Source organism: Nyctereutes procyonoides, unplaced genomic scaffold (genome assembly GCF_905146905.1).
Source record: "Nyctereutes procyonoides isolate TBG_1078 unplaced genomic scaffold, NYPRO_anot_genome, whole genome shotgun sequence".
Taxonomy (NCBI): domain Eukaryota; kingdom Metazoa; phylum Chordata; class Mammalia; order Carnivora; family Canidae; genus Nyctereutes; species Nyctereutes procyonoides.
Genome location: NW_026575120.1, coordinates 22,836,525 through 22,857,116, shown reverse-complemented (window position 1 = coordinate 22,857,116; position 20,592 = coordinate 22,836,525). Strand labels below are relative to the sequence as shown.

Genomic DNA, 20,592 nt, shown 5'->3' with positions numbered 1-20,592 from the left:
GGTGTAGGGGATGAGTGAGGTTTCTGAGTTCCCTGGGGAAATGGGGCTACTTCAATGCAAGGTATGGCTTCATCAGTGTCTCTGCCTTGGCCTGAAGCGGTCTGTAATCTAAGGCACTGTGCCAGTGACTCAGCTGTGCACTTTCTCCCCGTGCCACAGCAAGCCAGGTGCACACCCAGCTACTCAAGTCTAGGAACATGCCGAGTAGTGGACATCTGTGCTTGGTGAGCCTCCTTCCCTCACCTTCATCAACTCCACTTGCACCATGAGACATCACTCTGAAGTTGCCGCAGAGCAGAAAGCTTCCTAAAGACCTCACTACCCCCACCCCCGCCCAGATTCCTGAGCTTGAAATTGTAAAGTTAAGGAAGCACCTAGGTCTTCAACTGTAAAATTTGAATTCACTGTAGAGTTCCATGAGAGGAGCAGTGAAAGAAAGTTAGGTCGAATAACCTAACATTTCCCAACTTGAAACATCTCTGGATGTGGTTTATATTTTGGTGAGCATTTCCTGACCCAACTTCCAGAAATCAAAACTTGGTAAAACTGGCACAAAACATGATTTTATTTATGTAAATATTTTTATCCACTTACGAGAGAGAGACAGAGACAGCACATGTGAGAGCACAAGCAGGGGGAGCAGCAGAGGGAGAGGGAAAAGCAGACCCCCCCCCCCCCACTGAGCCTGGAACCTGAGGACTCAATCCCAGGACCCTGAGATCATGACCTGAGCTGAAGGCAGACACCCAAATGACTGAGCCACCCAGGTGTCCCCCCAAAATGATTTTAAAGCAAATTTCTAAAATGGATGGTGCTTTGGGAAATGCTGGCCTAGGGACTGGAGGAGCAGCCATACCCAAAGTGGACACATAACTCAGGAACTCTGAAGACTGGCTCCTGGAGGTCATGGGGACAGTGGTGTGAGCTCTGGGAATGGTTCCATTTACAGTTGACTCTTCTAGTTCCTGTCCTGTCCTCATGGGGTTTCACCTGCAGCAACACATTTGAGGTGACCTCATGTAGATTTCTGAAGCTTCTCAACATAGCTCCATCATGTCCAGCACTGAGACCCACAAATGCCGCACATTAGCCCCTCCAAACTCCAATCTCTCAAATCATCACAACCACTGTGTTTTACTTGTGTTTCCCCCCTCTCCTACGGTCCAGAAAGTGCTTCCCGCCAGAAAGCTGGACAGTAAGGCCCACTTTGCTGGTTTCCTCTCTCTGGGCGACTGCGGTCCAGTACTGCGTGTTGTCAAATGTCAGAAAACACTCTGTCTGGGATCCCTGGGTGGCTCAGAGGTTGAGCGTCTGCCTTCAGCTCAGGGCATGATCCTGGAGTTCTGGAATTGAGTCCCAAATCGGGCTTCCTGAGGAGCCTGCTTCTCCCTCTGCCTCTCTCTCTCTCTGTGTCAAAAAGAAAGGAAAGGAAAGGAAAGGAAAGGAAAGGAAAGGAAAGGAAAGGAAAGGAAAGGAAAGGAAGAAAAAGAAAAAGAAAAAGAAAGAAAAAGAAAGAAAAAGAAAGAAAAAGAAAGAAAGAAAGGAAAGAAAGAAAGGAAAGAAAGAAAGAAAGAAAGAAAGAAAGAAAGAAAGGAAAGAAAGAAAGAAAGAAAACAGTTGACATCTGACATCTGGACTTCTGGACATCTGACATCTGTCCAGTTTTCATGTTCCAATGCGGGAAGCCTGCCTCAGCTGCGCTGGCATGACCAGACGAGGCAGTTTCTTTTTTGTTGCCTTTTTTTTTTTTTAAATGATTTTATTTATTGTTTCTTTTAAGGTCTTCTCTTTTTGGGATATATTTCTTAGCTGCACCACATGCAGTTAGGTGTAGATTTCTCTTAATTTTTCTTACTGGATGCTCATCATGTTTCCTGTGTTTGTGGACTGATATCTTTCATTGGTTCTTGAAAACTCTCAGGAGTCCTCTTTTCAAATACTGACTCTCTTTCACTGTCTTTGTCCTCTGCACCCCACCTCCCCGCCCGAGACCTGCAGTCTGACCATCTCATTCGGCCCTCCCAGTTGCTAAACGCCTCACTCACGCTGTTCCATGCCTTTCCTTTCTTGTGGTCCATTCTGGACAATCCTTTCCTGCCTGTCCTCAACTGGGTCTCATCTGTTTACTTCAACAGTTACTTTTGTTATCCTTTCATGGAGGTATGATTGATACACAAAAACTTGCACATATTCAATGTACACAACTGGATGAGTTTGGACATGTGCACACACCTATGATACCATCACAATTACATTTTTAAAGACTGTTCTCTTTTGTCCTTTTCCAATTATTTTTTTTTATTTCAAAGCAATACAAAACTTATAGAAAAGTTGAACATATGGTGACTTCAAACCCTTTTCTCTGAACCATTTGAGAACAAGTCTCTAGGTTAACACTGCATCACCCTCAACTACCTTAGTATGTATTTCCAACAAGGATTTTCTTCCTACTTATCACTTACAGTCATCAATAAGAAGTTAACTTTGTTACCTTCCTTTCCTCTTGTCCTCAGACCCTATTCATTTATGCACAAGGTCCCAGTAACAGTCATTACAGTGTGGACGGTTTCCTGCTTCCAGGCGGCAGGCTGTCCCTGTTGCAGCTCTGCTGCCCTTGCAGATGGCTTCTGGGCTCCAACCCCTCTAACACCCAGTTCTGATCCCCCGTGCCCCACCTTCCACCTGCATGGAAGCACTCTCACAGTGCTGCTGTGCTGACATCCCAGTTCACCCTGAGGCTATTCCCACCTCATGCTGAGCCCACACCCCAGGGTGATGTCCTGGTATCCTGCCCAGGCTGGGACTCTCCTGTTGCACTGCCCTCACGGGTGGAGGCCCTCCTTAACCCTGGGCTACAGTCAACAAGGGCATACTCCTCACCCTTTTGATCTCAAAAGGGCAGCTCTCTTATGGGGCACAGAGTCTGATACTCAGATCTGGGTCAGCACAGCCAACTCCACCTCCCCCACCCCTGTCATGTCACCACCAGTGTCACCTAATGGCTTTAGGACAAGACTGAGGAGAAGGCTGGGAAGAAAACAACAGCTACAGGTTTCTCTGGTCACTGTGGGGTCTCCTCTTGGTTTCTCACTTTCACTCATTTCCTTACATAGTTCATGTATTTTTGTTTCTCTTCATTTCGATATCTGAGGTCCTTGAAAGGGCAATCTACATTTTCTATTTTTCCAACTCTCAACTACAGTGGTTTCTTCTTTTATGTGTTTTGTGATCTCTGATTTTAAGTTCATAGTTGGTTGATCTTAAACTGTGAAAAACAGGAATGTATAATTTGAGGAAGACCTTCCAGGATCTCTGACTTAACCAGGGAGCATCATGTTCATACTCTCTCACCCCACCATAGGTCTAAAGACTTATTTGCTATTAGCAGTCCTAACAGAGGTACCTTCTCTCAGGGAAACCTACTTTTCTTATATGCTCACTACTTACAGCTCAGGCCTCTCCCCCCTACCCCCGCTTCTCTCTTGATCTCCTGGACATTTGTTTTAATTTCTAAAATCCAGCAATCCAACACATTTTTTTTTTCCCTGAAAAATCTGTTTTATAGTAGGGTGGAGGGGCGCTAGACTCTTTGGTCCATGTTGGCAGAAGAGGAAAGCTTCTATATTAATTTTTAACTAAAAACAAAGCTGAATTTGTACGATTTTCAGTGGGAGATATATAAAATTATAAGTGCTCCTTAGCAGGGCTTCTTACATTCAATCACTTATACCCCTGTAATGTCACACCTGGCAGCAGCTTCATGTAAGAGGACAGAGAAGAAACACACATTGGGAGCAGGGCATTATCGGGTGCTCCTCCCTGCAGTCCATATAGGCATGCATGAGCTCCTCACTGAGCTGCGATGCAACTCAGGTGCAAGATAAGGTATAGGAGCTGCTCTGGCTTAGAGGTCCTTGACCGTGGGAACTGATACATCTTGTAACAAGTCATCTGAGTTTATCTTTTAAATTTCCAAACTCAGTTAAAAGAGAGCCTAAAGGTCTGGCTTCCTGACAGATGTTTAAAGATCATTCCATTTTCTCCAGCCAGAGGCAGTGTACCAGCTGGAGAGCATCTTTAACACAAGGAATGATGTTTTATAACACAGCTGATATCCTGACTTCATTAGGTTTCTAGGCTTGACTTTCATTAGGTTTCAACCCAAAGTGAATTCTGTTGAGAAGAAAAGGGGTTTTGTTAAACCTTTACTCACAGTAATTCATCAAGATCTTCAAATATTTGGTGTCTGTGCTCAAACCTGTTCCAGCAGGTGATTGATGAAAAAATTAAGAGATTCTGGTCCTAGAGAAATTTTAGAGACAGAGTTCTTTCCTCAATTATAACCTGGCTACAAAGTATCCATGAGATTGTTTTAACTTTGTGTATTTGGTTTTTTGAACCATCCTTCTCTGTTTTTTAAAACAGATTTTATTTATTTATTCATAGAGACACACACACACAGTGAGAGAGTGAGAGAGAGAGAGAGAGAGGGAGAGAGAGAGAGATGCAGAGACACAGGCAGAGGGAGAAGCAGGCCCCATGCAGGCAGCCCGATGTGGGACTCGGTTCAGGGACCCCAGGATCAGGCCCTGGGCTGAAGGCAGACACCCAACCGCTGAGCCACCCAGGCATCCCCAAAATAACTTTCAAAATGGTATTTTAAAAAAATTTCAGATGAGAATTACCTACATCAGTTATTAAACCAGGAAAGCTAATTTTTTCCCAGACATTTTATTGTGAAAAACCTCAAACGTCTGCAAAAGTTCTAGAGATCTTAGAGTTCGTGTCGGCTACTGCTAAGGCGTTGTCACACGCCCCTCTGTCCTCCCGTCCAGGAAGCCTCCTCCTGTGTGGACTGAGACGGAGGCTTCCCAACAGGTGTCTTATCTCCCCACGGTGCCCAAGCGCTCTTCTGCTGTCACAGCCGGTTTCCTAAACGACGAAACTTTATAACGGAGCTTCTGCTGTTAGAACCTCCTCGTGCTCCCTACAGCTTCGGGGAAATGCCCCGAAGTCCTGGATGCACTGGCCCCGGGGCCCCTCTGCAGCTGACCGCTTCCCGAGCCCCTTGGTCTTCCTCGGACCGCCCCGAGCGTCGGCTCAGCCTCCTCCTCCCACCGACCGCCCGCCCCACCCCCCGCCCCGCCGTCATAGTCCAGGTGTGCAGTCCGCTGCCGACAAGCACACACGGCTGCCTCAGCCCCGCGCCCTCTCCCTCACCGCACTTACTACCACCTCGTGTTCCAACCGCTCCGCCCGCTCAGGCTCAGGAGCGCCGACCCCCGCCGACCTCCCGGGCCCCAGGCCCCGGGCCCCGCGCGTCCCCGAAGCACCTGCCGCGGGCCTCCGACGCGGCCCCGCCTCACCGAGCACGCCCCGCCCACCGCTCCGCGGGCCGCCGGCCGGAAAGCGCGGCGCCAACTGCTGCAAAGCGCCGTACGACAGAACCCGGGACCGGACTACGGCCGGCAGCAGCCGCCGCCGCCGCCGCCAACCCTGCGGCTGCAGGAGCCGACCGCCGCGGCCACCCGCCTGCTCGCCCTCCGCGCTCGCCCTGCGTCCCTCGAGGCGGCCCGGAGCCGCCGCGCCGCGGAGGCGGCTCGCGCCCGCCCTGCCGGTCGCCATCATCCCGGCGTGCACCGCGGCGGCGGGCGGGCCGGCGGCCATGTTGCGATAGTCTGTTGTTTTCTTCCTGCGGAGGAGCCGGGACCGAGTGGCCGCGACTGCCGGTCTCCTCGCCCTGTCCCGGTCCCGGCGCGCCGCCCCCCGTCCCCCGCCGCGCGTCCCCGGGCCCCGGCCGGCCGGCGGCCCACCGGCTGGCTTGGCGGGGCGCGCCCGAAGGCCGGGCCCGCGAGCACCATGGCGGCCGCCCTGGGAGCGGGCGGAGGAGCCGGCGCTGGAGGTACGTGAGCCGCCCGGCGCTGGGGGGACGGGCCGGGGCCACCTCGGGCCGCGTCGGCCTGGGGCCCGGGAGCCTGCGGGCGGCAGCCATGGGCCCCTCGGCGAGGCGGCGGCGGCGGCGGCGGGGGACGCGAGGCCGGCTGCGGGCGTGCGGGGCGCCGGGCTTGTCGCGGGAGGAGGCTCCGGGCCGCTCCGCTGGGCTGTCGGGCGGGGTGGGCGGGGTGGGCGGGCCCCGCTGTGCGGGCGTGTGGGGCCTGCGGCGCTCAGGAGCCCGGGTCCGTGCGGAGAACCCCCGCCGGCCGGGGCTGCGCCGTGCGTGAGCGCCTCGCTGGTCCGACCAACGTCCCCCGGCGCTTGGTCAGCAGGGGCCGGGCCGGGCCGGGCCGGCGGGGCAGCCCCAGCAGCGGCTCGGGCGCCGGACGCGTTCCGGGCAAAGTCTCTCCGGGGAGCTGACGCTTTGTTGATGGAGTGTGTTTTAAAGACCTTAAAAATGGAAGAAAAATCCTTGAAAGTGACTGACGGTGATTCGAAGGTGTTGGTCCGAGGAACCTTAGGCGGTCAAGTGTCTGGACGAAAGCTTTGGGCACGCGTCATGGAAGCAGCGTCCAGGTGTCCGCTCCCGAGATCTTCGTAGCAGCGCGTTGCGGTGATCCTGCTTAGAACTTTGCTGGGAGTAGGAAAACGTTTGGCGGAGTGACGAGACCACGGGGTTTGCGCTCACAAGTGTCCCTACGGGCCTGTGGTTTGGTGCGCACCGCCTCTGCCCGACTGCTGATTTCTGCTTGTCAGACGCGAGGCTCCCCAGTCAGGGTTTGGAGATGCAGGTGCAGCTTCCTTGGTTACTTTCTGGGGGCCAGTGAGGCTGCCCGGCTAGGATTTGGAGATGCAGGTGCACCTCCCTTGGTTACTTTCTGGGGGTCAGTGAGGCTGCCCGGCTAGGATTTGGAGATGCAGGTGCACCTTCCTTGGTTACTTTCTGGGGGCCAGTGAGGCTGCCCGGCTAGGATTTGGAGATGCAGGTGCACCTCCCTTGGTTATTTTCTGGGGGTCAGTGAGGCTGCCCGGCTAGGATTTGGAGATGCAGGTGCACCTTCCTTGGTTACTTTCTGGGGGCCAGTGAGGCTGCCCGGTTAGGATTTGGAGATGCAGGTGCACCTCCCTTGGTTACTTTCTGGGGGTCAGTGAGGCTGCCCGGCTAGGATTTGGAGATGCAGGTGCACCTCCCTTGGTTATTTTCTGGGGGTCAGTGAGGCTGCCCGGCTAGGATTTGGAGATGCAGGTGCACCTCCCTTGGTTATTTTCTGGGGGTCAGTGAGGCTGCCCGGCTAGGATTTGGAGATGCAGGTGCACCTTCCTTGGTTACTTTCTGGGGGTCAGCAGCACGTGTTCTGTTCGTTCTATAAGGGCAGCCAGAGGATTGCTGGGTGCTAAAGTGCACACCATGCTCAGTGGGGTTTCAGAAGCTGTGCTATGTATGAAGACATGTGTCTTGGCATGTTCTTTCAAGTTACTAGTTTGTAATTTGTAAGATAGTAAATGTCAGTGTCCTCGATACTTTTGAGTCTAGAAAGTTTGGTAATTGCTATTTTAGGGCCCCATACAGGCTTTATGCTTGATGTTTGCAGTTTTTCCTTCCATTTCATCCCAGGCACCTGGTTTCCCCTTGCTCTAGACTAAAGCCAGAGTCCTCACAAGGTGTGGGAGTTCTGTATGACCTGGCTTCTAGGACCTCACCAGTAGGCACACTGCTCCCGCTCTCATTTTGTGCTCACTAGCCAGGCCTCGGGCTCCTGGGAGGCCTTCTTATCTAAGGTATGTCCACTTCCTGTTGGGGAGCCTCCCTTCTTCTGTTCTGTGGTAGGCTCCTTTTTCTTCAGAACATGGATCCTAGTTGGTAATTTTATTTTATTTCTTTAAAAAAAAATCTCCCTTTCCCCTAGTCTAAGCCCCCTGAGGACAGTAATGCTGGCTGTTTTACCTGCCTCTTATTCCAAGTTCTTGGTAAATTGTATATATTCAACAAATAATTTGACAAATGAGTGAATTAAAGTATGAAATGTTTTCCTTATGGATCTTCCTGTATCATTTTCTGTGCATATGTAAGTTGAGGATTTTCAGCTTTGTGGCCTTTTATGGTATAAACAGAATCATGTAATCTGTAGTGTGCTTTTATTCACTTAAAAATAGGTCCTGGGGATAGAGAGGGCACCTGGGTGGCTTACATGGTGAAGCGTCTGCCTTTGGGTCAGGTCATGATCTCAGGGTCCTGGGATTGAGCCCCACATCGGGCTCCCTCCCTGCTCACTGGGGAGTCTGCTTCGTCCTCTCCCTCTGCCTCCCCTGTGTTAGGGGCACATGGTTGTGTGCACCCACTCTTGTTCAAATAATAAAATTCAAATAAGTAAATAAGAGAAAAAGGAAAAAAAAAAGGTCCTGGGGATCTTCCATGTCAGTAGGTGAGAGTTTTATGGATCCACTATTGATCATTTAACCTTTTTTCTATTGATGAGCATTTCAGTTATTTCTACTTTTTCACTACTGTGAAAAATACTGTGTTAAACGCCTATAGACACAACATAGTGTGCTTATGCAGATGTTTCTGGAGAACAGATGCCTTTGGAAGTGGAACTAATGTGTTTCAAGTTACACATATTTCAAATACTGATAGCTGTTACAGGTTGTCCTTAAAAACAAGTTGGTACCACTAAATCCTCCTCAGTGTCGGAGAACCCCGTTTCCCATACCCTAAGAATATTTTTAAAAAGTTTTGTTCATCTTTGGACAGAAAAATAGCCTTACTGTTGTATTTTCCTTATCTCCAGGGAAGTTAGGCATATTTTCATATATTATTTTTCTGTGAATTGCATGTTTATATCATTTCCCTTTTTTTTATTGGGCAGTTGATCTCTTTCATTATTTCTCATTCTTTGTATACTGCATCAGGATTATTAATCCTTTTTAAAAAATGTGCTTGTCCTGTACATAGCTTTATTTTAAACTTTAGTATATGGAAGTTCAAAATTTTTACTTTGTGAAATATGTCCTTTATTTTTTTAAGTATTTTTTTTTCTTTTTCTAATGGTGTCTCTGTGCCAAGAGTTTGTCTATGCTTTTAACATTTTATGCTTCAGTGCTTTTTATAATTCGCTTTTATTCCATATAGAATTTTACTTTGGGTGTCGTGTGCATTTGGGACTTAAAACAGTTCTAATATGATATATTGAATTCTCTGTCTTTTCTGTCTTTGTAGTATATTTCCATTAAGAGTTTTCTAGGATTACTGTTTTGTCGTGTGTGTGCATATATATGTGGGTATGTATGGGCATATGTTATGTATATATCATGGCATGTTCTTTTTCAGAAATTTCTTGATTAGCCCTGTGCATTAAAAAAAAATGTATTTCAGAATCATTAACCACGTTCTGCAAAGAATTCTACTGGAATTTTTATTTGAGATTGCATTGAATTTATTTACATAATTTGAGAGTGGTTGATATTTTTAAAATATGGTTTCTTTTATCTAGTAACAAAGTGTCTCTGTGAAGCTTTTCTTTTTTGTCAGTAAGTAATCTACCAAATGTTTGTTGAGTAACCTATTTTGTGTTGGGCACTGGTCTAGGGGGCTGGGGTACATAGATCCCTACCCTGTGAAACTTACCTTAGTAAAAAAGAATTTTTTTTTAAAGATTTATTTCAGAGAGAGAGTGCTCATGTGGGGGTGGGGTAAGGGGGAGAGGGAAGCCAGAAGGAGTCCTATGTGGGGCTCCATCTCCTGACCCTGAGACCATGACTTGAGCTGAAATCAAGAGCCCGACACCTACCCAACCAACTGAGCCACTCAGGTGCCCCAGTAAAACTTCTTTATATGGTTCTTTCACATTTGTTACTTTTTATTCTTAGATATTTTGTATTTGTCATAATGGATGGTGTGGTTTTTTATCTTACTACATTCTCTCTTTTGTTATTGATTTACTAGAGAAAAGCTTTTAAAAAATACAGTGGAATTACATACAGCTGGTTTTTGAAATCTTTTTTAATAGTTTGGTACTTTAGATGTTCTAGTTAGTTGTACCTGCCGCGTTTCTTATTCTCATATTTATAGCTCTCATTTCTTTTTCTCCTACTTGACTCAGAGACTTTCATTATCAAGCTCTCCAGTATGATGTTGAAGACTATGGGTGATGACAGGCATCGCTGTCTTTTCTTGTTCTGAGTTTTAACAAGTGTTCTTTTAATGTTTTGCCATTAAATATGGTGTTTACTGTAGGTTTCTGCTAGTTACTGTTTTTTTTTAGTGAAGAAAATTGTTTTTTGAGTTGGGCTTTTAATTTTATCAAATACTTTTTCTACATCTATTGGGATGATGTATGAGACCCCTTCTTTCTTTATTTTTTAATATTTTATTTATTTATTCATGAGAGACAGAGAGAGAGAGAGGTAGAGACACAGGCAGAGGAAGAAGCAGACTCCATGCAGGGAGCCTGATGTGGGACTTGATCCTGGGACTTGAGCCAGGATCATGCCCTGGGCCAAAGGCAGACACCAAACCACTGAGCCACCCAGGGATCCCGAGACCCCTTCTTTAATCTCTTAACATGTTATATTGATAGATTCTGCTGCTGATCCAACCTTGCATTCTTGGGCTCACAACCTTCTGCATGTTTTGTTCTTTTTAATGTATTGTTGGATTTCATTTTAGGATTTGTGTATGATCATAAGAAAGATTGGCTTATAGTTTTCTTCTTTTGCATTTGTGTGCATGTGTACTATCTTTTTTAAAAATGAAATGCTGGTTTCCTAGAATGAGTTGTGAAGTTTTATGGGACAGTGTAAAAAAAAAAATTCTCTATATTAAATGTTGGAAGAACTCTTGTCTGCAAAGCCATTGGGTCAGGTAGCTCTTTATTTTTCAGTTTCTTTCACCATTATTGGTCTGTTTAGGTTTTTAGAAATCTCTGGGTCATTTTTTTTAAGTGTATTTATTATTTGTTTAATCTCTACACCCCAAATGGGGCTTGAACTCATGATCCTAACATCAAGAGTTGCATGCTCTTCTGAGCGAGTGAGCCAGGTTCCCCCTAAAGGTCAGTTTTGATAATTTTTTTTGAAAAATAATTTTTTTATGTTTCTATTTTCAAAATGTATGGTTCAGCACTACCATTTCTAGTGTGTTAAAGGTAAATTTTTTGAAGCTCATATCTGAACAAATTATTATACTTGATTGATGATTTGGTTGGGCCTAGAATTCTAGATTAGAGTTCATTTTCCTTATATTTTTAGTAGTATTACTGTGTTTTTCTGGCTTCCAGTTCTGCTGTTGAAAAGTCTAATGGCATTCTGGTTCATTTGTATGTGACCTTTTTCTCTCCCTGAAGGATTTAACAATTCCTTCTCAGTGTTCTAAAATTTCATTAGCGTAGGTCTTCTTCTTACTGTGTTTTGCAGTTGGTGGACACTTTAGTCTGGAAATATGTATCTTCAGTTCTGGGAAATTATCTTGTATTTTTCTGCCTTTCATTTCCTCTGTTCACACCTTCTGAAACCCTTATTATTGGTTTCTGATGCTTCAATTATGTACAAAACATAAGAAGAATGTTACAGTTCATTAAGATGCTTTTGGGAGGATAGATACTTTGGTAGTTGGTGGAGGGAAGTAAAAGGTTCTGTAACTAAGGTTGGGAAAGTGCAGCACTTAGGGCTGCCCTGGGGCGTTGGGCAGGCCTGCAGCTGCTGGTGGGCCTTTGCTCCAGGATGCTCTGAGACTGCCACTCCTTCAGTAGGAGGAATTTTGTTCCTCTTTGGCCAAATGCTGTTTGACCAAAGACTGTTCTAACGTCTTCTTGGTAATTCTAGTTTTTTTTCCTGTTCCCACTGTTGCTGTAGCTGTATCTCACTGTATTACTTAAAATTTTTTTTTCTATTTTTCTGGTGTCTGGAGACGAGATTGCTTTCTTTTGGAAAAGAAGCCTTGTACTCGCCTTTTCAACCACAAACTTCTTTAGCTGTTTTAGCACTGGCTAAATGTGGGTCCGCTATCCTCCATCTTTTGATATTCTCTCCTTTTTTTTTTTTTTTGAAAGAAAACGGAACTCATAAATTTATATATAATTCCATCTTTAAAATGTTAACTAAGTCAATTAAGAAAAGACAATGTAATTCAAAGAGAGTATGTGTTGGAGACCACCAGATTGCAGCCTGCACTTCAGCGACTGCCTGAATAATCTTCCTACCTAACCATCAATAAAGTCATAGTTGCCCTATAATATTTTAGATAGGAAATCAGAGTGTATATTACTAAAGTTGCTTCCTAAGTAAAAATGTAAGAGTACTGTACTTGGTGTTTGGTAGACTTGAGTTTAAATCTGGTTTTGTTTACTGACTTTGGTTAGTCTTGGTAACCTACGTAAAACATAGGTTTTACATTCTATGTAAAAGGATGATTTGCAGTTGGATTAAAGGAGAAAATCCAGGTAAAAAGGATGACTTGTTGAAGTATAAAATGAAGCTTCTCTTTAGCTTTTCAGTAGTGCTGGAATTATTTGAGTTTTATCAGTCTGTTTCAGTCAGAACAGAAGCAATGCTATGCATTCCAGGTATGAAGCTATTTTAAATACTGGAATTAGAGGCTTATACAATCCTTGGAAAAGTGGAGGTGCAGTGGTCAGGAAAACTTTATGATAATCTCAGCAGGGTTGTCAGGAGTTTTGCCTGGGAGTCCTGTGACCCTGCAGATTCCTGGGGAAGCTTGTGGGCCTTCTTGGTCTGCAGCACTGCAGATGTTGACTTTTGACTCCTTGAGAATCCATTCTCAAGGAGTCACCACCCACCATTCCAAGTCCCTGACAGCCTCATGTCCCTGACAGCCTTGTGTGTGCCGTGTGTGTGTGTGTGTGTGTGTGTGTGTGTGTATGTCTTTTGTCTGCTGCCTCTGTGACACCTGAGAATAACTGTAATGATAACTGGGACTCAGACCTCCTGTGACTGCCTTCCCTTGCACAGTTGAACTCAGAACCACACAAAGAAAGGCTTTGGAAGTGTATTCCTGCATTTCCTCTGCACCATTTTTGCGAGTATGGTGATTACAGCACACTGTTAACTTAGTTCTGTGGAAGGCAAAGGAGGGATTGGTAGGTGGACTGTACTTTTCTTTGACGTTTTCCCCCCTAAATTTCACCCATTTAGCAACTGATCATCAGTTTAGAGGGTTTCACTTTTTAAAAAAAGGTTCTAGATTCTTGGGAAAAGAAATGGGTATCATTTCCTCTGATTCTAAGTCATGATGAGAATATCCACTTGGCTGAGCTCAGACCATCCTCTTTCAGACTGCCCAGGATGATAGAGAATCAAGGACCTAGCTTTTATAGTTTCCATATTGGGAGGCAGAGCCCTGTCTTCTATTAGGACTTGTGCTGTGATTGATTTCCAAACACAGTAGGGAGAAATTCAGTTGTAAGACAGTCTAATGGTCCATGTGTACTATACTTCATAAACAAAATAGAGAATTCATTTTGAGGAGAACCTGTTCAGGGGCCCATATGTATAAGAGATTATTTATTTTTAATTTGGGGGGAGGGGGCAAAGGGGGAGAGAGAAAGAGAATCCCAAGCAGGCTCCACATCCAGCACGTGAGCCTGATGTGCGGGGGCCTAATCCCACAACCCTGAGATATGACTGAAATCAAGAGTCCAAAGCTTAACAAACTGAGCCACCCAGGTGCCCCAGGTGAGAGATTGTTAAAACAATGACTACAAATTATTTTCCAAACAACATAAGTCTATCTAAATATATTGCTTGGTTACTCAATTTGGTGGTTTTACTCTGTAGGGCCAGTATGTTCTCTTTCAAAGGTCTTGAACATTACTCTGATTGTTTTCTAAGTTATGGTCTAGATTTACTCACCTATAAAATATGGAATTTTGACTGTTAGTGATTCAGAACATGAGCGTATCATACATGAGAATGATATTGAGGCAAAAGAAAGAAGGTTGAGAACCTTTGGACTAGAAAAAGATTGGCAAACTTTATCTCAGAGGGCAAAATAGTAAATATTTTAAGCTTTCCAGATCACATGGCTCCTGTTGCAATTACTGTCTTGCCACTGTAGCTTGAAAGCAGCTATGAACAGTTTGTAATTGAATTGGTATATTGTTCCAATAAACTTACATAAACAGGCAGTAGCCAAATTTGGACAGAAATGGGTGGTAGACTGCTTGGCCTGTGGACTGTTACTTGCTGACCCTTGGATTAGGCAGTTGGCTAGAACCCTGTTCAGGCTAATGTTCTATATTGTTGCTAAGTCAAGTTCCAGGCTCCCGGGAAAGAGGAAATAGTGAGAATGCTAAGAGAGTTAGGTTGGTTGTAAACCTCAGGTTGCGGTGTGATTGAAAGCCGTAAAAATTCTAGTAGATACCAGTAGTCTTGCTCTAAGGAAAAGTGCTCCCTTACGGAAATATTTAGCCTTTCAAGGGAGAGACTGTAGGTGAGGGCACGGACCACGCTTGTCTTGCCAAGCTTATCTTCTCCTGAGTGGTCAGGGATGTGTGGTTCTTGCTTCAGCTGGACTGAGGTGGATACCTTTTGTTCTCTTGGTTCTTCTCAGTGTGACCGATATAAATTACAACTTTACAAAAAGGATTTGTCTGTGTTCTAAAGGTGAACAGAAGGGAAATGACTGTAGGAAATGAAGAATAATAAAAACAGGCCTCGAGGTCTTGTCTCAGTTTATTTTCTAGGATTTCGAGTCATAGTTCTTCCATCTTCATTTTTACATTCCATATTCCAGGGGGCAAGAAAATATGCTCTTGCTTCCTGCATGTTAGGTGTGGTCTTTGTCCATGCACAGGTTCACCCATATTGAGAACTGCTCTTATGTCTTCTTGGGAATTCTAGTTGTTTCCTTTCCCATTGTTGCTGTAGCCGTATCTCACTGCATTACTTAAAATTTTTTTTTCTATTTTTTTGGTGTCAGGAGACGAGATTGCTTTCTTTAGGAAAAGAAGCCTTTGTACTCACCTTGTATTTTAAATCTTTTTTTTTTTTTTAAGATTCTATTTATTTATGAGAGAGAGAATGAGGTAGAGACACAGGCAGAGGGAGAAGCAGGCTCCATGCAGGGAGCCCGACGTGGGACTTGATCCCGGGTCTCCAGGATCACGCCCTGGACTGAAGGCAGCACTAAACTGCTGAGCCACCCGGGCTGCCCTGTACTTGCCTTTTCAACCACAAACTTCTTTACCCAGTGCTTGCGTAAACTTAAACCTGGGCTGAGATTCCCAGCAGGTCTCCTCTGGGACCTCATTGCCAGTCATTTCCCCCGCTTTGCTTCCCCCTTCATGTTGGATCACTTTCCCTTGCCATTCATACATCTACACATGATGAGCTTGCTCCTACATTAAAAACAAAACAAAACAAAAAAAACCCAAACACCTTTTCTCTCTTACAGATGGTCCCCTTCAAGCATCTGTTCCATGTTCATACATTGTGGCCAAAGTGTCTTGAGAGGATATCTAGACCTGTGTAAAGCAATACTATCTGGGTCTCTCTCACTTCCTATTGACCTGTGTGCTGGGAGAAATCATTCAGTAAAATAAACTATAAAGAATAGCATGATAAACCTATTAATCTCACAGCTGGAATTAGCATTTAACCTTTGGTCACATTTGCATCAGGTGTTTTAAATGAAGGACAGTGTTACAGACAAGGTCCCCATTATGCTTTGCATGATTGCCTAACTCTTCTCTGGAGTCACACACTAATCCGGAATTTGGTGTATTTCCGATCTCTATTTCTGTTAGGTATCAATGTCAAGATGTTAATAAATACTTCTACATATACGCATTCATAACCAATATGTAATATTTATTTATTTATTTTTTTTTTTTTTTTTTTTAAAACTTTTTTTTTTAATATTTTTTTTGAATTTTTATTTACTTACGATAGGCACACAGTGAGAGAGAGAGGCAGAGACACAGGCAGAGGGAGAAGCAGGCTCCATGCACCGGGAGCCCGACGTGGGACTCGATCCCGGGTCTCCAGGATCACGCCCTGGGCCAAAGGCAGGCGCCAAACCGCTGCGCCACCCAGGGATCCCTGTAATATTTATTTTATGCCACAAAGGTTAGCCTTTGCATATGTCATTTTGTATTTTTACCAATGTGTCTTTGGTTTAGGATTGTCAGAGGAAAAAGAGGTAAATGCATGTAGATTTTTGCCAGATATTGTCAGATAAAATTTTGTGTAGGATTTGTGCCATTTTGCATAGCTACCGCTAGTCAGTGAGAATGCTTATATCTCCACACACTCAGGAATATTTGGTGAGATGTTTCGAGTCCTTGTCAGAAGTAGAAAATTATTCGTTCATAGTTTAAAATATCTCTTATATGAAAAACTTATTATGGAGAACATTTCAACTTAAAAATAATTGCATAGTTCCTGTATGTCCATCATCTAGTTACAACAATATGAAATGATGGCCACTCATATTTTCATATATATTCCACCTTCTTACTCTTGTCCCCGCGAAACACTAACTCCCCATTTCCCCTCCCATGTCCCCTGGCACCCACACTGTACTTTTTGTCTTTATGATTTCACCTACTCTTGGGACCTTGTATAAGGGCAGTCTTTTGTCTTTTTGTGAATGGCCTATTTCACCTAGCATAATGCTGTCAAGGTTCATGTTGTAGCAGGTGTCAGAATTTCCTATGACTACATGTCCCGTTGTATGGCTAGACTACATTTTATCTATTTATGCATTGATGGATACTTGGATTGCTTCCACCTTTTGGTTATTGTGAGTAATTCTGCCATGAACATGGGTGTACCTCTTCAAACTCGTGTTTTCATTGCTTGTTTATGTACACCCAGAAGTGGAATTGTCACAGCAGTCATTGGATTTAGGGCCCATCCCAATCCAGCATGACCTTATCTTAACAATTATATCTGTAATGATCCTTTTTCTATAAGGTCACATTGTGAGATTCTATTATTTATTTATTTTTTTTAGATTTTATTTTTTAAAAATTTATCTATTCATGAGAGACACACAGAGAGAGGCAGAGACATAGGCAGAGGGAGAAGCAGGCTCCATGCAGGGAGCCTGATGTCAGACTCGATCTCGGAAATCCTGGATCACAGCCTGAGCCAGAGGCAGACAGACGTTCAACTATTGAGCCACCCAGGCGTCCCTGTGAGGTTCTATTGAACAGGTTCTTGGCACAGAGCTCCTGAAACCCTTTGAATTTATTGCCTTTGTATGCCAATGAATGACTCACTTTTTTGGGGGGATTTACCTAGGTAGCTTCAGGATGGAGGCCAATTCCTAAAAAACAACCACATGTTTAAAGGGTTAGAATTTTCAGCTTCTGCCTCATTTCCTGGGAGGTAGGAGATGAGCTGGAGATTGAGTACTGTCATCTTTGGTCAGTAGTTTAAGTCATGCCTAGCTAATGAGACCATAAAAATCCCTCAGTGAAAGGTTTTGGGATAGCTTCCACATCCCTATGTTGGGAGAGTGGCATACCCTTACCATGGGGACGTAGGCTTTTGCATTTGGACCCTTCCCAGTTTTGTCTCACTTATATCTGGCTCTTTATTTTCATCCTTTACAATAAACTGTCATAGTAAGTATCCTGTTTTCCTGGGTTCCGTGAGGGGTTCTGTAAACCGTTCAGTTGAATTATTTAAGCTGGGGGAAGGGTGATTGTGGGAAACCCTGAATTTGTAGTTGGTCAGTAGAAGTGTGGGTAGTCGGGGCACCCCATTTGCAGCTTACAGGTGAAGTGGGGCAATCTTGTGAGACTGAGCCCTCAACCTGTCTGCTAACTCCACATTATGAGGTTCAGAATGGAATGGAATTGTTCAACATCTGCTTAGTATCTGAAAATCAGAGACTATTCAGTACTGGTACAGTTAGTTAGCAAGTCATACTTGCTTTTAGTATTACAGAAGTTGACTGGTATATAATAAGACCCATGTGACATTTTAAAAACCAAACTCATGGGATCCCTGGGTGGTGCAGTGGTTTGGCGCCTGCCTTTAGCCCAGGGCGCGATCCTGGAGACCCGGGATCGAATCCCACTCGGGCTCCCGGTGCATGGAGCCTGCTTCTCCCTCTGCCTGTGTCTGTCTGTCTCTCTCTCTCTCTCTCTCTCTCTCTCTCTCTCTCAAACAAACAAACAATAAATAAATAAATAAATAAATAAATAAATAAATAAATAAAAATTAAAAAAAAAATAAAAAAAAAACCAAACTCATTACCTTCTGCCCATACTCAACCCCAAAATAAACCACATTTATCAATCAATTCACATCCCACAAACATTCTGGGTTTGAAGTACTGATGTTTTCTTTGACTTCTCTTTTGTCCTTGTCAGTTATCGTGGCTTGGAGTTTTTTTTTTTTTTTATAAAGATTTTATTTATTTATTCATGAGAGACACACAGAGAGGCAGAGACCTAGGCAGAGGGAGAAGCAGGCACCATGCCGGGAGCCCAGTGTAGGATTCGACTCCGGGATCACGCCCTGAGCTGAAGGCAGATGCTCAATCACTGAGCCTCCCAGGTGTCCCTGACTTGGAGTTTCTAAATGGACAGATTTTGGGGTGCCTGGGTGACTCAGTTGGTTGAGCTTCTGACTTGATTTCGGATCAGGTCATGGTCTGAGTGGTGTGGTTTTGAGCTCAGTTGGGCTCCACCAACTCAACTCAGTGAGGAGTCTGCTTAAGTTTCTCTTTCTCCCTCTCTGCCTAACACCCCCCCCCCCCGACCCCCGCTCATGCTCACTTGCTCTCTCAGTCTCTAAAAAAACTAAATCTTAAAAAAAAAAAAAAGATTCTGGTTTATCCATTGTGTTATTCTCCCATCTATTCCTTACTGTGATGCTAGCCAGGGCTTGTTTTGTTTTGTTTTGTTTTGTTTTTACTTGATTTGTAGTTCTTTGTTGTTCAGAGCATTGTTTATCATCAGTTCAGTCATTGCTGCTTTTTGTTGCTAAATAATTTTTCTAAACTACGATCATGTTGCATATTAAGTGTAGTTTCTCCCATTGATTCTTCAGGAATGCCCCGAATCTACCTTTTCTGCATTTATTTTTCCTGTTGCTTTTCTCCATGAATGGCTGTTTCAGACCTCCTGAACTACTCACAGTCTTCTGGGCTTACACAGCACTCTTCACCCTCTTTGCTCTCTTCCCTGTATGCCCATCTGCTTGTCAAAAATCTAGCCATTAGTCTTCCTCTCTGTTACTGCCTAGTCTGTGAAACTTTCCCTTGCCCTTTCCCTCAAAATGTCTCCTGGGTTGATACATTTTTGCTTGAATTATCGTCATTCCATTGATTTTTTACTTCAGTGGCTTTAAAAACTTCAGGCTGCACACCCAGCATGGAGCCCAGTGTAGAGCTTGAACTCAACTACCCTGAGATCAAGAGTCATCGTATGCTTTCCTGCCTTAGCCACCCAGGTGCCCCTTCAGTGGCTTTTTCTGCTGATAAATTTAAATAGTGTGAAATTTCATACTTCATTAAGAACATCATACCATCCTGTTTTTAAGTTAGCACATTATATGTTCAGATGTGTGCACAAATAAACATTTGGATTGATGTTCACTTGATGTTGTGATTTTTTTTTTTTTGAGAGAGAGCTTTAGCTGAGTATGGAGGAGGTTTAGAGGGGGAGGGAGAGAGAGAATCTTAAATATGTTGCACACCCACCACAGAGCCAGAAATTGGGATCCATCTGACCCTGAGGTATGACTTTTTTTTTTTCAAGATTTTGTTTATTCATGAGACACACACACACACACAGAGAGAGAGAGAGAGAGAGAGAGAGAGAGAGAGAGAGAGAGGGGCAGAGACAGTTAGAGGGAGAAGCAGTCTCCATGCAGAGAGCCCAATGCAGAACTCCATCCCGGGACTCCAGGATCATGCCCTGGGCCAAAGGCAGGCGCCAAATTGCTGAGCCACCCAGGGATCCCTGAGATCATGACTTGAACAGAAATCTGGAGTTGGACACGTAACCACCTGAGCCACACAGGCGCTCTCTTATCTGATGGGAGAAATTTAGGGTGATTTTAATACCATCTTTGTACCTTTTTGGTATTCCAAGAAGTTTTTATAATAACTATATTACTTGAGTAAGTATAAGTTGTTATTGTAAGAGAGAAAATAGGTTCTGTAAAAATGTAATGAAGAATACAGAAGACAATCTATAATTAATTCCATACAGAAAGATAATTACCATTAGCAGTTTTGCTTGTATCCTTCCAGACGCACATGCACCCATATTTTACATGTAAAGTGGTGCATTATAAAGCATGATATTGTGGAATGTTTTCCTCCCACATTATATTATTGGAGACATTTTTCCATGTCAGGAAATATAGCAATACTAGTGATAGTTCTTATTGCTGCCTAGTATATAATTGCAGGATGTATTTTAATTTTACCTTTTTGTTGTCTTTTATTGTATATTTGCTTGGTTTCCACTTTTCCCTTGTTGATAAAACATTCCTTGGTGAGTGTGAGCATCCTTATCCATACTATCTATCTACATTCTCTGGTTGGATAACAACAGACTTTCTTTTTTTTAAATTTTTTTAAATTTTTATTTATTTATGATAGTCACAGAGAGAGAGAGAGAGAGAGGCAGAGACACAGGCAGAGGGAGAAGCAGGCTCCATGCACCGGGAGCCCGA

General features: G+C 44.3%; 1 protein-coding gene and 1 long non-coding RNA gene across 4 annotated transcripts in view; one reads left to right on the top strand and one right to left on the bottom strand.

Annotated features, from left to right (window-relative positions):
* Positions 1 to 541: 541 nt before the first annotated feature.
* LOC129515654 (uncharacterized) lies at positions 542 to 5,305 on the bottom strand. The gene is made up of 2 exons (XR_008665620.1): positions 5,230 to 5,305; positions 542 to 990 (listed from the first exon to the last, which is right to left on the bottom strand). It is a non-coding gene; the product is annotated as an uncharacterized LOC129515654 (long non-coding RNA).
* A 176-nt stretch (positions 5,306 to 5,481) lies between these two features.
* The window catches only part of RBM33 (RNA binding motif protein 33), a 137,021-nt gene continuing 121,910 nt past the window's right edge, over positions 5,482 to 20,592 (top strand). For all 3 annotated transcript variants that reach the window (XM_055334648.1, XM_055334647.1, XM_055334646.1), the window contains exon 1: positions 5,482 to 5,902. In XM_055334648.1, coding sequence (XP_055190623.1) covers positions 5,860 to 5,902 — 43 coding nt within the window. In that variant the 5' untranslated portion in view covers positions 5,482 to 5,859. The remainder of the gene's footprint in view (positions 5,903 to 20,592) is intronic.